The sequence below is a fragment of the Gopherus evgoodei genome, chromosome 7 (genome assembly GCF_007399415.2).
Source record: "Gopherus evgoodei ecotype Sinaloan lineage chromosome 7, rGopEvg1_v1.p, whole genome shotgun sequence".
NCBI lineage: Eukaryota > Metazoa > Chordata > Testudines > Testudinidae > Gopherus > Gopherus evgoodei.
Window position 1 is genome coordinate 70,210,673 of NC_044328.1, and position 16,465 is coordinate 70,227,137.

Genomic DNA, 16,465 nt, shown 5'->3' on the forward strand with positions numbered 1-16,465 from the left:
GGGTGGCCCTTCATTCTCTTGTGTGCGGCCACCCAGGCGCACACCTTAGAGGGGACTATCCTGCAGACCACAGTTTGAGAACCTCTGATATAGACAACACATTTCAAAGGCCCACAGGAGGGTAAGTAACTGTTCTTTCTCCTTTGAGTGATTGTCCAGCTAGGCTCACTTCTGGTGACCCTCAAGCAGTGATCTTATGTTCAGGGGTGCTCAGAGTTTGCTGACACAAAGACCATAAGACAGCTCTGTCATTAGATCTGGAAACCTGTGCCATGCGGTCTCGCTTGGTGAAGGAAAATGAAACTCGTGAGCTATGTCCACCCTGAGCTCCACACCTCAGTTGTTATCAGCTGTCGAATTGTTGAGAGCCTCCAAACCCTTCTTGGTTCAATCTTCTGAGGGGAGAGGAAGGAAAAAACACAGCTCTCAAGGCGGTAGGAGATCTGCCTCACCAGCATGGATAGTGTTGAAGTCTAAACTAGCTGTTACCATTCAAGAAAGAGATCTTGGTGTTATTGTGGATAGTTCTCTGAAAACATGCACTCAGTGTGCAGTGGCAGTCAAAAAAGCTGGCAGAATGTTGGAAAACATTAAGCAAGGGACAGATAATAAGACAGAAAATATCATATTGCCTCTATATAAATCCATAGTATGGCCACATATTGAATGCTGCATGCAGATGTGGTCGCCCCATCTAAAAAAAGATATTTTAGAACTGGAAAAGGTACAGCAAAAATGATTAAGGGTATGGAATGGCTTCCATATGAAGAGAGATTAATAAGACTGGGACTTTTCAGTTTGGAGAAGAGACGACAAAAAGGGGATGTGAGAGAGGTGTATAAAATTGTGACTCATGGAGAAAGTGAATAAGGAAGTGTTGTTTACCCCATCTCATAACACAAGAACCAGGGGTCACCAATGAAATTAATAGGCAGCAGGTTTGAAACAAACAAAAGGAAGTACAGTGAAATCCCGTTATAACGCAATAATTGGGATCCAAAAATTTGATTGCCATAAATGTGGGGTCGCATTATAGCAGGGTTACGAAAATTTAACATTTCAAGCTGGTCAGTTTCTCTTGGGCAGAAAATGACTTGTGAACTGCCCATAACAGTAACTGAAAGGGTGTAGCAATAATTAGTGGCAGCACGAGCTAATCAATCTATTAAACAAGCCAGAACCAGCCTGAGATTGGTTAGGTTTGGACTTTGAAAACCGGAGTTTTGGGACCTGGCAGACTGGGGCTGGAACGGCTCTTGAGAGATCTGTACAAAGGCTCTCATCCGAGTCCCCTCCACCCGGAGAGCCGATTGCAGCATTTGACACTGAGGAGTTGCTGATATTCAGAGCAGAGTTCGTGCCACTGTTTCTGTAGCATCCCTCCCAGTCCAGCTGTCAGCCTGCTCCAGCAGCGGGGGCTCTCAACCATGCAGCAAGAGAGGGAAACACTTGGGGAGAGCAGGGGAAATGTGCAAGGGGCAGAGGAAGAGCGAGGAGCAGCTGGAGAGGAGAATGGCTCTTCTCTTCAAAAAGGGAAGCAGGGACAGGGAGGAAGAGGCAGTGGGGAAGGCCCTTTTTTTTTTTTGCTTGGGTCGGCCGGAGCCACCTTATAATCGCGTTATATCTGAATTCGCATTATCATGGGGCGCATTATAGCAGGGTTTCACTGTACTTCTTCACACAAGACAAAGGCAGCTTGCGGAAATCATTGCCAGGGGATGTTGTGAAGACTGGAACTGTAATAGGGTACAAAAAAGTTCATGGAGGATAGGTCCATCAATGGCTATTAGCCAAGATGGTCAGGGATGAAACCTCATTCTCTGGCTGTCCTTAGCCTATGATTGCCAGAAGCTGGGAGTGGACAACAAGGGATGGATCACTCAATGACTGACAGTTCTGTTCATTCCCTCTGGCATTGGCCACTATCAGAAGACAGGCTACTGAGCTAGATGGACCATTGGTCTGATCCAGTATGGCCATTCTTATGTTCACCTCTCCTTCAGCAGGAAGGAATGGAGATATTTCTTTAATCTTGGGTCCATATAGATAGCCAGATATTATGCTTTTTCTTGTGCAAAAAAGCACAAGGAAAGTATTTTAAATGTCATACATTTAATAGACCTTCTTGTCTCATGGCATCTCTTTCTTCTCCAGCTCTTTCTCACTCTCAGATGCTCCCTCCTTCACCCATCCACCACCTCCCTAGGGAAAATCACAGAAACAATGCTTTGTTCAGCCATGCCTCCTATTTAGAAATTGTAAGTCATCCAATCAGGGAGCAGAAATGATGCCATGTGATTCAGGTGACCACTCAAGCCTCCTGAATAATGAATAACCATACCAGTCACTTCTACAAAAAATCTGGTAGATGGAAATCATTCGCCCCAGACAATCTGGTGATGCTGCCCAAGGTCTAAGAAATCAGGTTAATGAATGGTTAGCTACCCTGAAAAGGGGATAAATGTGCAATGAATGTGATTTATTCTGAACAGTTCAGTCAGCTCTAGCTGTCTGGTTTCTATTGTAGCAAGGATGAGCATCTCATGTGTGACTCTGGCTGAGGTTCTGCAGCTGAAGGGAAGCCCTTTGGAGGAGGAAGATATATGGGCTCTCTTACATCTGGGCACAGAAAATCTTCTCCAGGACCTGCACAAAGGTGAGTGGATGGTTATGTTTTGGTAGCTGTCCATCTACCTGCCTGCACTGGTCACCCTGGAACATTCATATTGTTCTGAAGGACTCATGGGATTCCCCATTACCAAAACAAAGAGCAGTGATGGGAAAGACAGGATCCTTCAAAACAGACTGAGAGTTTTTAAAATGAGACTGCATCAGAAGCTCATTGTCCTAGCAGAGTGAATTCAACAATATTAACCCTGCTTTCCTGCTGGTCCTGTTTTTCAGATCCACATAACCATGTGATTTGCCCATGGTCAATGGTACTTTCAGCCAGAGGAAGTTTGTCTTTCCAAGACAATATGTCTCACCAAGAGGCTGCCCCTTTCAGGGCACCAGAACTGCTCCAAGGACAGAGTGAAAACAAGCATGTTGGATTGACAAAGGTGAGGGGTTTTTGAACAGCCTGATTGTACCTTGGAGTTTGTTAGACAAAATACCCAGATCCAAATGTGTCAGCACAACAGACCCAGCATCTAACATCAGACTCCCTCTCACAACGGCAGTGAACAAAACCAAGTTAGACTGTAGTTAAGGCTGCGAGAAAGGTTTGCCTGGAACCCAGAACCCCCCTGAAATCAAGAGGCATTTGAGATTCTACTGCAATCTCAAACATCATCCGATGGCCCCACGAGTCTGGTGGAAATGGGACAAAGTGATTTGCACCAGCCATCTCATCCCATCTGATTTGCATCCAGTCACGCCACATTGTGAAAGGAACATTTAAAAAAAAAGTCTTTTATCTAATAAGGTCATTTTAATATCAGATACTACGGGAGGATAGTGCTCCCTTGATTCACATCCAGAGGGTCCTTCCATGCTTATCTCACATCTCCCTGTTGGATGGGTTGCCTATTCCTCAGCACTCTCTAACACAGAGGACCCCCTGCCATTTTGGGGTATATAGAAAGAGCAGGAGGGCTGATGGCAGAATGGGCTAATTCACTGTATGCCAGAAACTGTAGGACTGTTCTAGTTGAGGCACCTATCTGCTCAAGAGGGGGTCCTAGAGGCAGCCATTGGCTTCATTGGATCTGGGCTGTCTGGGAGCTGGGCAGAGCTGTGGGGGGCCAGGAGCCATTAGGTGGAGGTATAGGGCTTCTGCATGGATCGGGTTCCCATCCTTCCATGGCAAAGAGAGATCCTAGAGTAAGGCTAGAGAAGAATGGTCTCTTAAAGTCAAGTCTCCCTACTAAATCAATGACTGTATGAAACCTGGCTAATTGAAAGCAGCTTGTCTGTATAAACATGAGACAGGAATGTGCTAATCATCCAGATGGATTTTGCTTAATAACTGTTCAATAGACACCCTGCAAAATGGGTATCTCTGGCAGCTTTGCTCTGCTGGGGTGATTTGCAAACTGAGCTCTGGCCCTCTGAAGCAGATGGGACTAATAGACATTTTAATAGACGTCTTTACCAGGTTTGTTCTTGTGGCAGCCTGCTGGCAAGTGGAATCACAGCTGGTAATAAACAGGGATAATGTCAGGGCTGCAGAACAGAACGGAAATCTCCTCAGGACGCTAGAAGTGCAGGAAATGGCCGTGGCAGAGCTGAGGGAAACGATATATAGCAATGGGGACCAGACTTTCTGCTATGCAAGCACAGAAAGAAAGGTGAATGGACCCACTTTCTCCTGTGCAAGCTGTAAAGCAGCTTTGCTCCCTGGCGGGTGGGGGCCTAGCTCCAAAGACAGGAATATGCATCAAATCTTGTCCTGGCTGATGCTATGGTGAGGGACGCTGACAGTGCTGTGCTCCAAGAATCCCACCAGCCAGGGGAAGGTGAACAGCATCTACGCAGCCCTGTGGCTGGCAACCCCAGCTGGTGTGCAGAGGCTCCTTTCCTGCCTTGGGATCACTCACAAACACTCTTGCATGCCTCTTGATTGCCAACCCCTCTGTGAGTGTTTTTTGATGCTCCTACCACAACGCTGCCATCACAGTCCTAGTGCAGCACTGTAATCCTCAGGGCAGTCTTCAAGGAGAGGAGACAATCTCATCAGCCACAGGCCTGGCTTCCCCTGTTAGCCCCTCTCTTTCCTCTGCACTTTCTTCTTGTGCTTTACAACTACCTTCTTAGCTGTTGGGATAAGTAGCCCCTGAGCACATCAGCCCACAGTCTGATTAGGTAATTGTCTTTGGCCCCTCAGTTAGGACTTCTCTGGGGAACTAGTTTGTGTCTAAGTGACCAGGGCATGGGTCAGCTGCTGGCTCGCCAGCCTGTCAAACCATCTCCAGCATGTGTTTTCATGCATAGGAGACAATCTGGCCCATAGAGCTGAAGATCTATTATGTCCTGTCTATTCCATCTCTTTGCTAGTCAGGGCTGTGTCCCATTGTACATGTACATGTGCTCTATCCAGTCCAGCTTTAAAAGTCCCAATCTCGGCTCACAGCTTCAGAGATCTCACTGCCAGGCGAGTTCTTTGTAATTGTTGACATATAATTCATAACTGTTGGTTGGGTGTTCTTGTTTGCCAGATGCTGGTGTATTCATTGGGAATGACCCTCTATTGGTCAGCAGACTATCAGGTTCCTCCAAACCAGGTCAGTAATATCAATATCTTTGTTCTCCTTAATCTTGTCAGACATTGGCATGTTGGAAAGTTGGGAGGTATGAGTTGAACTTTCCATAGTCCAGGTGGGAAGTTTGTGGCTAGTGTTTTGGCTTGGCCCATTAGAGAGACCAGGACCAGCTGGGAAATTCAGAGTCAGATGCCAAAGTTTAGGATTATCCAAATCCAGGATTTGCATTTGAATTGTATCTTTCTTTTAAGATTCCCTTTCTTTTAAGATTTACAATTCCCTAGCCCCTTCCTCGAGGCAAGAGGAGGGGAATTTCCTTCATACCAGAAATAAGATAAATAGAGCTTCAAGCTTGGTTTCAAAAAAAGAATTACTGGTAGGTAAAAGCTCATGGAGGATAGGTCCATCAATGGCTATGAGCCAAGCTGGTCAGAGAAGCAACCCCATGCTCTGTGTGTCCCTAAACCTCTGATCAGGGCCGTCCTTAGGCATAGGCAGAATAGGCAGCCACGTAGGGCCTCATTCTCCCTGGGGGCACCACTCTGCAGGCAGCCCAGACAGTGTAGAAGCAGGGCTGCTGGGTCCTAGAGAGAGCCGAATGCAGTACAGTCTGAGGAATGGGATTGGCTGCTGGGGTCTCTGGGAAGGGGAGAGGGTAGGGGTTGGGAAAGGACCTCACCTCCCCTCCGCCCCACGGAGCACCCCCTCCTTTCTCCCTCCTCCCCAGCAGCACCCCTCTCTCTCTCCTCCCTCCCCTCCGTCAGGGCTGGGTTGGGTGAGGTGCTGTGGGAGGAGGGGAGGCTGGCTGCGTGCTGAGGAATGAAAGTGAAAGTGACTCACTTCCTCCACAGGCAGCCAGAATTGGAATGTCACACAGGGCTTGGCTGGGGTTAGCCAGATGTGTGAAAAATCAGGATAGGGGCTTGGGGTAGGGTGAGCAGATATCCCTATTTTATAGAGACAGTCCCAATTTTGGGGTCTTTTTCTTATATAGGCTCCTTTTACTCCCCCACCCCCACCCTCACCCATCCCTGTCCTGATTTTGCACACTTTCTGTCTGGTCATTCTAGGTGGGGTAATTGGTGCCTATATAAGACAAAGCCCCAAATATCGGGGCTGGCCCTATAAAATCAGGACATCTGGATCTGGCCACCCTAGCTGGGGAGCGCCTCTCCCCCAGGCTGGCAGCTGCCAGTGATCCATCTCATCCGGGGGGAGCTGCACAGGGCAGGATGAGCTGCTGTGGCTCCATGGGTGCCCCATCCCTGATATCAGATGCTGTGCTAACTTCACCATGGTCTGTTGGGCTGGCGGCGGTGCCCATTGGCGTGTGATTGGACCTGAGGGTTTGCTGCTGCTGTTGCCACTCTGCACCCCAAGAGGTGGATTTTGGGGTCCTGCAGTTTTCCACCTATCTCCTCCTCTACTGCAGCTGTTGGACCAGCAGGCTAGGGGGTGAGCCAAGCATGAAAGCAGTACTGTGTTGCCATTTAGATTGTCATTTAACAACTTTGTTTGCCAAAAATTCTTGCTAACAATCCTGAATCCAATTTCAATATTTTTTTTTTAAATCAATATCTTAGCCAAAACCAGAAAATTAAGTTGTTGACAATTATTAGTGACAGGTTTGGTTTGAGGCAGGGAGTGGGTCAGTTTTCATCAGAGAAACAAAAAATGTTGACTGACTCTCCTATAGCCTGTTACTCCTGATAAGAGCCCTCCAACAACTGTAATATGCTCATCTCCTTACTAGTGTATAAAGCAGGGGTCGGCAACCTACGGCACACGTGTCAAAGGTGGCAGGTGAGCTGATTTTTGATGGTATGCAGCAGCAGGCTGAGCGGCTCAGCCCATCACTGCTCGGGGGTTCCGGCTGCTGCCCTATTGCCAGCTGGAATACCAGCCATCGGCCCCACTCAGCACCTACTGCTGGCCTGGGGACCCCCAAGGAACCCCAGGCTGGCAGTGGGCTGAGCAGGCCAGTTGAACCACTTAACTTGCTGTCAGCCTGGGGTTCCATTCACTCAGCCGGCAGTGGGCTGAGTGGGCTGGTGGTGGGCTGAGCGGGCTGGTGGCGGGCTGAGCAGGGCCAGTGGGAGGTTGAGTGGCTCAATCTGCTGCCAGTCTGGGGTGCCAGCAGCACTCAGTCTACTGCTACTCCGGGGTTCCGGCTGCCGGCCCCTTGCCAGTCAGGAGCTCAGCCACCAGCCCCACTCTTCCTCCTGCCAGCCTGGGTGAGCAGAATCCAGGCTGGTAGCAGGCTGAGGAGGGGTTGGCGGCCGGGATCCTGGCTGGCAGGAGTTGGTGGTCAGAACCCCAGACCAGCAGCGGGCTGAGCAGGACCTGGGATCCTTGTCTAGGGTTCCAGCCACCAGCCCGCTGCCGGTTTGGGGTTTCATTTACTCAGCTAGCAGTGGCCTGAGGAGGACCGGTGGCCAAGACCTCAGATAATAACAATAGTTTATTTATATAATATAGACATAGAGAGAAACCTTCTACAAACATTAAAATGTATTACTGGCACGAGAAACCTTAAATTACAGTGAACTTGGCACACCACTTCTGAAAGGTTGCCGACCCCTGGTATAGAGTGACCATATGTTGTACTAAGATTCTCCTGCTTTTTTTTTCCCCTGTGAGTCAGTATAACTTTTGCCAGCCCAGAAGTTGGGCAGCCAATGTTTTACGTTTTCACAATGTTTTCTCCAACTTTCATAAAGTAAATACATAGTTAATATGAGTTTAAAAGGCCAGGAACACTTCTTTATGAAGAATCTGTACAGCAGATCATGCCCATAGACGATCCAGAAAAGAAATTTGAGGTTGAATTTTTTAATGTTGTGATGGATAAATCAGTAACTGCTGTTGATGAAAGGTTTAAAACCTTACAAGTACACCATGAACAGTTTGGATTTTTGTATGACATAACTAAATTCAACGAAATAGGAAAACAAGAGCAACTAATGACAAAGTGCAAGAATCTAGAGAGCCTCCTGAAGCACGGTGATAGTTTTGATTTAAATGGACTTGAACTGTACGAAGAATTGAGTACACTGTCATCAATGTTGCCACATGCAAAATCGGTGATGGACATTGTACAGTTTATTCATACCCGCAAACTTGTTGACATATATCCTAATGTGTACATTGCCACTCGTATTCTACTGACAATTCCTGTAACAGTAGCATCAGGAGAACGGAGTTTCTCAAAACTAAAGCTCATTAAAAACTATCTCCGCTCTACAATGAGTCAGGAACGCTTGACTGGTCTTGCTATTCTTGCGATCGAACAAGACACGACTTTGTCTTTGTCATACGATGACATTATTACTGATTTTGCAGCCAAAAAAGCCAGAAAGATTGCTTTTAATTAAAAACAAGTCTTTGTTTCAATACCTCTTCATATAAATTTCCAATAAAATTTTGATAAATTAAAAAAAATATTATTTGCATCATTCTGTCATATCAGAATTTTTTCTATAGTGCTGCTTCTTTAGTGCTAGTCCATCAACATTACAGTGTGCTTAATTAAGTTAAACTGGTTTTAATAATGTGAATGTGGCAAGTTTTCCAATACTATAAGCTTATGTTTGTGTTGCTAAGAGCAGATCAGGCACAGGGGCACCAGTTTAATAATCTCGCCTAGGGCACCATAAATCCTAAGGCCGGCCCTGCCTCTGATTGCCAGTAGCTGGGAGTGGACAACAGGGAATGAATCACTCAGTAATTGCCCTGTTCTGTTCATTCCTCTGAAGCACTTGGCATTGGCCACTTTGGAAGACAGGCTACAGGGCTAGATGGACCATTGGTCTAACCTAATATGGCCGTTTTTATGTTCTTATGCTGAAGAAAGTCACATCTGAATCTTTTTGGTGACCTGTATGTATACAGTATTGGACACACAGCTCTGTGCAAATGAAGGTGACTTTTGTTCAAAGCATGGGATGGCTGTGAAGTGACTAACAATCTCTCTTTGTGCCCTGGGCAGATTTTTACCACCAGAACTGCTATTAGTAGCCAACCGTTTCCATTTCCTGCTCAGCCAGTTCAGTGTCTCTTCAGAGATTTGCAGGAGGCACTCTTGTTTCACTAACATGTCCTCCGAGCTATTAACTGTGCATTGGTGATATGGGAAGCTATTAGTATTTAGTCCATCTGAGCTCCTTTTCTAGGATGTTTTACTTCTCCGTGGTCTCAGTGTAGGGAGCCCGTGACCTAAATAACTACATAGAATTTAAATATCTGGTCTCCATAGAAACATAGATTTGAGTAGCTCAATTCTTGACCCTTCTGAGACTATATGATAGAGTGCCATGCAGCTTAAGGATGAGATTTTAAAAATGAATGATCTAAACTTCAGATTTGTGGAGCAGCCACAGTTGTTGTCAGTAGCCACATCTCCCCCTCTATGCACTGTTCTGAATCATAATATATGACATTTACCTTCAGTGACATCCTCCTTCCCCGGGTGGCTTCATTTCAGTGGTACTCTATGTCTCTAGACTGGGATTTCCCAAGAGGCTAAGGGAATTAAGTGAATTCTCATTGGAACTCAAAGGTCCTGCAGAAAATTCCAGCCCTAGTTCATGGAGCATTTTACAGTGTTTTATCTAAATGAGAGCTATTATTTACCATTATCTCTTTCTTGTCTCAGTCCCTTCAGCTGAGTGATCAGTTACATGCCCTGCTGCTAAAGCTGTGTGAAGATCTGCCACATAAAAGACTTTCCCCAGAGTCCATTTTGGAGGCATGTGAAGTGCACCAGAAGGAATCTTCCTCTTCTCCTGCAAGTGTTTACATCCAGAGAATGGTCAAATTTGTACTCGGAAGCATCACTGAGGTCAGTACCTCTTTTATTTCCCAGCAGTGACAATAATATAGTAGTTCTGGTTGCTGTTTTTTTTTTGGCGGGGCAGGGAGTAAGGACAGTAGAGTCGAATATTTTAGAACAAGACAGCCTGTGAAAAGTCAGTGATGGCTTTAAATGAGTGACTCTTGTGCCATGGAAGAAGCTGCATGTACTTTCTTCAGTGTTTAGGTTGCATTTTTCTATTAGGCTTCTACATATTTTGACACCATGGAAGCAGGCGTGAATTTTTCCAAAAGCACCTGAAAAATCAATGGGACTTAGGCTCCTAAGTCACAGAGGTAGGCAATTTTGAAAATTATACCCAGATACCATTAAGTTTTAGGAATACAATGTATTGTCAACATTGGGATGCCGTGGCCCCAATCACAGGATTGCAATATTATCACTCCTAGGATTCTCAGATGTAAAAGCCCCAGCCCAGAGCATGGTGAAAACCTTGAATGCTGTATGACTTTTAAGACTAGCTAAGTACCTTTAAAGCAACTGTGCTGTGGGTTATGGGCTATATCCGGCTGGATTTACCCATCCAAGTAACCTCACTGTATTTCAGAGGGAATATTTGTGAGAGTAAAGGAAGTAGGATCTGGTCCTAATTTCCCCTAAACCAGATTTTGTGGCTGTCCTGGGGTTTACAAACCCATCTGGGTATAGATAGAAGGGAGAGGAGCATCTTCCCCACTTTCAGGCAACCAGGCTGACCACTTGCCAGCACAGCTGCCAGCACTGCCAATCATGGCGGCATGCAGCCACAGCTGGGACCAATAAGGAAAACAAGCCCTGCTTTAAAGCAAGGAGAACAGAGTGAGACAGCGAAGCAGAAAGGCCTGTGGTAGCAGAGGGGCAAGTCTCAGGCCAAGCTGACAGGGTGCTAAAGGAAGATTGAAAGCCCTGAAGTTTTAGGGCTGGTTGTCTGATTTTTATGTTAAATTAATGGATTGGGTTAATTTGAGATGAATAGAGGGAGACTAGCTAGGAGAGTGCTGGGACATCTGGGAGACTGCCTCTAGAGCAGTTGACAGTGGCCTTGTGTCGGTGTGCCTGTGTGGATGAGGCAAAGAGGCTTCCCCATACAATGTACCTCCACGCATAGAGAGATACAGATCCAGTCTCCATGGGATCATTGCCCAGACTTCACGCTCCAGGCTAATGCCACAGTGATAGTAGCTTTTCCACAGGCTGTGAGACTTCACACTGGCCAATGGAACTGGCTTCATGAGGGAGGAGAGCATGCTGCCCCCTGTATAAAGAGTTTCCACTTGCCACTCTGGTCTATGTCATTCTATGAGCTCGAAGACATCTTACCTATATCAGATATCTGTGAGCTCCCTGCACCTCCTTTGCCGTGGGGCTGGGCCGTAAAGGCACAATCAAGCCTGAAAGGTGGTGGGGTTAATAAATAAGCTTGATAAATTGTTTTCAAGAGTTTACGATTTCAAGGAGCACTTTTGTTGACATTTTGACTGGAAAAAAATGGAAGAGAAAGTCAATGAGATTTTCAAATAAAATGTCCCATTTTTTGATCAGCTCTAGTTAATAATAGTCCAATAGTCCATTTGCAAATAGTTTATTTCCAACCCCAATAGGAAGTATCATTTATTTAACACACACTCACATACAGTGTCACTGATGAGCCTAGACCAAGCTGAGGGTAAGGAGCATTTCCTCATGAATGTTTGCAGTCCCCTGGTCTGCTGACATTGACTTGCAGTGCAATTGGTTTGCAGGTAGAACAGGTAGCCACTGAAGACAGCCAGCTGAACAGAAGCCATGTGATAAGGAAAAGGCTGCATGAGAAAGCATCTGACAGCTCAGCATTGCCCTCCCAGCTGAATTTTCATCAAGGTAAAGGTTTCTGGTTTACACTGCGCTTCTCAAAGGGTCTCCCAGCCCAAGTGAATTGTTTCAAATTACGTTGGGTCAATTATATATAGAGTTGAATATGATATTTACTGCTTTACCTCTGAATGAGTGTATGATGGAGAAAAATCTGTGACAACTCAGCAAGACTTTCACTGCTTACAGATGCAAAGGACTGTGATCTGAAGGCTATGGAGCAATATTAACTGATCAGCATGCATATATTTAACTCCTTAAAACGGTCTGCATGAAAGACACTATACCAAAGAAAAATTGTTTTAGTACTCTGTGTATCCAACCGAATGCTCAAAGGTGAAGAATAGTTTTCCCTGAATCTGTGCTCAAGCCATTTCAAAAGCATATCCACATCTTTCCTTCTTGAATAGCCCAGTAATGGTCAGCATACATCTTCCTTTCAAAAAGTTTTTTACTCTTACTTTTATTACTCCTAGAGTAGTTTTAAGAAACAAGGCCAAATTCTGCTCATCATACCCATGAAGGCAGCCCTATTGTAGCCAACTAGACAACCCACCTGAGAAAGGCGAGTGGGATTCATCCTTTTGGATCCCTGGTCAGAATGTATGCATCCTGACTTCATGGTTCACTTTAACTGAACTTCAAGATGTTATTGTCCCTCTGGGTAAAACTCTGCTGTAAGATAAATATTGACTTCGGCTTCATGTCCTTTTGTTTCCTCTCAGGTCAATAAATCTTGATGTTCACCTCAGTAGAAGTTAATATCAATGTATTTCTGTCCTGGTTTTGCCCCTAAATCAGCAAGCTCTTATGCACAACATATGAATAGCCCTGTCTCTATTCAGCAAATCATGTGAGCACATGCTTATATCTCATTGACTTCAATAGAATTAAGCACATGCTTAAAGTTAAACACTTGCTTGAATGCTTTGCTAAATCAGTACCTTCATTATTTTAAAGTGTGAACATTCGGGGTGCATTTTCTATTGAGGGTGCATTTCACTGAATATTTTTCCGCTTTAAAAATTACCACCCCAAGTTGTAAGGCCCGAGAAAAGGATAGGGGTAAGATATAATAGAAGCAAAGAGCGGCTGCAACTTCATGATGTTTTGGGTCACCATTCTTGGGGAATTGCTGCAGTTGCACTATATGGTGGATCTGTATCTTGGCACTCAATATGGAGCACTCCTGAGGGAAATAGCTGGGTTCTCTCGGACGTGTGACTTTGGAGGATAGAAGTAGCTAGAACTTGTTCCTTGGCTACCTGAACCTTCCTAATGCTTTTCAATTAAAACTTGAGGGAAATAATATGTACATTAGACTCATGTTGGTTGGGATCGCTGAAGGGGCTGTAGGGACTGTCAGAGTAGGGCTCTAAAAAGCACAAGGGAAGAGAAGCAGCTCTTCCAAGGGATGGTGAATGCTTTCGTGATGGAAGTGAAAAGCGCTCAAGACATTCAACAGCAAAGATGACTCGATCAAAGTGAGCCAAGACCAAGTGATAGCTAAGCGAGCACTCGGATACAGCAATTTTAGAATCAAAAGAGAATATGGTGATTTACCAGGCTTCTTTTCTGTTTCCAAACACAGGGGCCAGGTTACTGAATTATAGTCAGTCAGCAGAGGACTACAGACAACTTTCTGTGGATTATTGTGACTCCAGCAGCATTTCGGAGAGCACATCTTTGATACTGTCAAACAGGGGCCACAGGAGAGGTAGGGTTCTACTTTGAAATGGTTACTGTGATTTATCCTTGCAGCAGGTCACCTCCAGACTGACTTCCAGTTTTCCCTGTGCAGAAATCAGAAAAGGTATTGAACGGTCAATATTGTGCCAGCAAACATGCAAATACCAGTTGGTTGATTCTGAAATTTTATCGACACCACTTTGCTGGTTCTGTTTTGTGTATGGGGAGCTGTGTGCGTAAAAAGCAGTTGAAATAGTAGAAGCTGCTCCCCCACCCCTGCCCCCAGTTGAGCTGGGTCTCTTGCTTGCTCGGTGCTGCCAGGGCTGCAGATGAACATTTTATGTAAAAATAAAGATTTTACGTGCTGGTGACTGCCAGCATGCTGAATGCTGAGTGAGACAGGGCCTTTGGGCTGGGCTGGGGATCCCCCCGCACACATCCCGGCTCCCCCTCCAGCCTCCCCACCTGCCCCTTTCCCTCTTCAGCCTTCCTATACCTCCTTTCCTTCCCCTGTCATCTCCGTCCCCTCTGTGTCCCCTTGCCCTGTGGCCACTCTTCTCTTTTCCATTCAGCCCAGGTGGCTGGAGCTGTCCCACTCCCCAGTGGGGAAAAGCCCCTTTCAGCGGTCTCCCCCCCCGAAGCAAGCATGCTGAAAACCAGGCCGGCCAACCACAGAGCACGGGCTGACAGAGGGCCTACTGCAGAACAAGCTGAATGTTAAGGCTGAAGAGCCTGCAAGTGTGTCTAACAATCTGCTCCTGCCCTGAGCGGAACTGACTGGGGCAGGTGGCTGGGGCAGGTACACGGGGTCTCCAGGACCCTGGCTGTCAGGGGAGAGGGGAGATCAAGCTGCTGAGTGCAGCTCTATGCCCAATCCTGCCCCCACTGGAGTCAGAGGGCTGCTGTGTGTGACCCCTGCTGTTGAACTGCTCCTGGAAGCTGGTTGTAAGGGAGTCACAGCTAGCTCAGAGTCTTCAGCACCATGGTCATTTGGGAGAGCCCCCAAATTCTGATCTCCCGGGACCTGCTCAGTCCTACCCCCAGGGCACAGCTTAGAGCAGAGCCGCCTGCATGGAGCAATGTGCAAACTGGGAGCAGCCTGCAGCATGTGTCCTTACTGATAACACACACAGCAACTCAGCTCTAATTTAAGGACATTTGCGCTGGTGGGCTGGGCTGGACACTCCAGAGTGCAGGGGGATAGTGTCTCGGAGAGGCCCTTCCCAGCCTGACTGGTGACAAACTTATCTGGATTGCAGTGGGCTCTTGGAGGAGGGGGTCTGGTGGCACAGCTCTCCTTTCGCTGGCAACGTTGCAATAGGATTTGTTAATCAGCAATGGGCAGAGAGACTGCAGTGACTGAGCTGAGGCAGGCAGGTAGGAGGAGGGCGGCCCACTGAAGTTTTGCCTTAGACAACAGATTGTCTTGAGTGGGGCTGGGAGTGGGAGAAGGCATCGAGGTAGCACTGAGGCCCATAGGGTAGCCGGAGAGATCTGTCCACAATTAGACGTGCCTCAGACTGTCTAACTTGGGCCAGGAGTTGTTACAGCTCCCAGAGCAGCCCAGGTCTGGGAGGTGTAAAAGGGTCTTAATGCCCCCTTACTCCCCCTCCGACTTCTCTGGCTGAGAGTTCTAGGGTGCCTTTAAGATGCACAGCACAGAATCCACCCCTCGCCTCATCACTGAAGGGGAAAAAAAGATCCTTCCTTCCTGGAAGAGAGGTGGATACTTAAAGCTCCAAAACTGTAGTCATTATAAACTTACAACAAACCATGGATGCAGCAGTGTGGGAGCCACTACTTATCAAGGTGCCTGAATATAGATTTAGAGGCTATCCCCTTTTTGAAAATCGTGGCTGTAATGCTTAGAACCAAGGGCTGAGTCCTGTGGGATGGTGCATACACTCAGTTCCTGCTGAATCCGTGGCAATTGAGGGTGCTCAGCACTTTGTAGGAGCAGGCCCTAAAAGCACAATATATAAAGTAACACAACTAGACTCGGAGAGTTTGCTCACCATAGCCATCCTTTCCCAGGATAATATATCCAAAAAAGACATTCTTCTCCCCACGAGGCTATTACAGTCCAGGAAAAGACCACCACAATCAAGGGAGATCCATATCCTCAGTGATCTTTGCTAGTATTCCAGCTTGTACTCTGGAAGCTCATTTGCATTTAAAAATTCATTGTTCATGGGAAGCAACTTCTTCAAGAGCCACATGCTAATCTTAAATCAGGAATATGGGACTGGATGGGACTTCCTGGATCATCAAATCCAATCACAAGCAACCCCATCATATAATCCCATTCATAAATGTAACTCATTTTATGATGACTCTTGATAAATTGTTTCTCCCCACTGTTCCTACTGGAAGGCTGTTGCAGAACAAGGAATGGGCTTGATTTGTGCTAAAAGCATGGCATCAAGGCCTGTGAACTAGTCAGGTCATCCCACCAGGATGATGAAAAGTTAAGGGTATTTGAAGTGCTTGTCAAAGAATACAAACAGATAACTTGTCCTGAGCGAGTGGGCAAGTAGAGACTAGGGTGACCAGACAGCAAATGTGAAAAATAGGGACGGGGATGGGGGGTAATAGGAGCCTATATAAGGAAAAGACCCCAAAATTGGGAACTGTCCCTATAAAATTGGGACATGTGGTCACCCTAGTAGAGACTTGCAAGGCTGTCTTATCAGATAGGAATGTAAGCGTGCCCTCCTGAGAACCTCAGCCGGTGTACATCAACTCATCTATGTTGATTTCAATGGGCTTATGTTAACTGATATCAGAGGAGGATCTGGCCTTGATATCAGACATGTCTCATAGTCTTTCATTTCTCACTGCCAGCATCTTCGCCTCTGAGTCACCCAAA

General features: G+C 46.4%; 1 protein-coding gene across 5 annotated transcripts in view; it reads left to right on the top strand.

Moving 5' to 3' along the window:
• Positions 1–16,465, top strand: part of FRMPD2 (FERM and PDZ domain containing 2) — a 128,811-nt gene that overhangs the window by 17,685 nt on the left and 94,661 nt on the right. For all 5 annotated transcript variants that reach the window (XR_004001343.1, XM_030570380.1, XM_030570377.1 and 2 more), the window contains exons 2-7: positions 2,528–2,656; positions 2,905–3,062; positions 5,160–5,225; positions 9,859–10,044; positions 11,799–11,916; positions 13,499–13,624. Coding sequence is in view for 4 of the 5 variants with exons in the window: in XM_030570377.1 (XP_030426237.1) it covers positions 2,528–2,656; positions 2,905–3,062; positions 5,160–5,225; positions 9,859–10,044; positions 11,799–11,916; positions 13,499–13,624 (783 nt within the window). In the remaining variant the exon portion in view is untranslated. The remainder of the gene's footprint in view (positions 1–2,527; positions 2,657–2,904; positions 3,063–5,159; positions 5,226–9,858; positions 10,045–11,798; positions 11,917–13,498; positions 13,625–16,465) is intronic.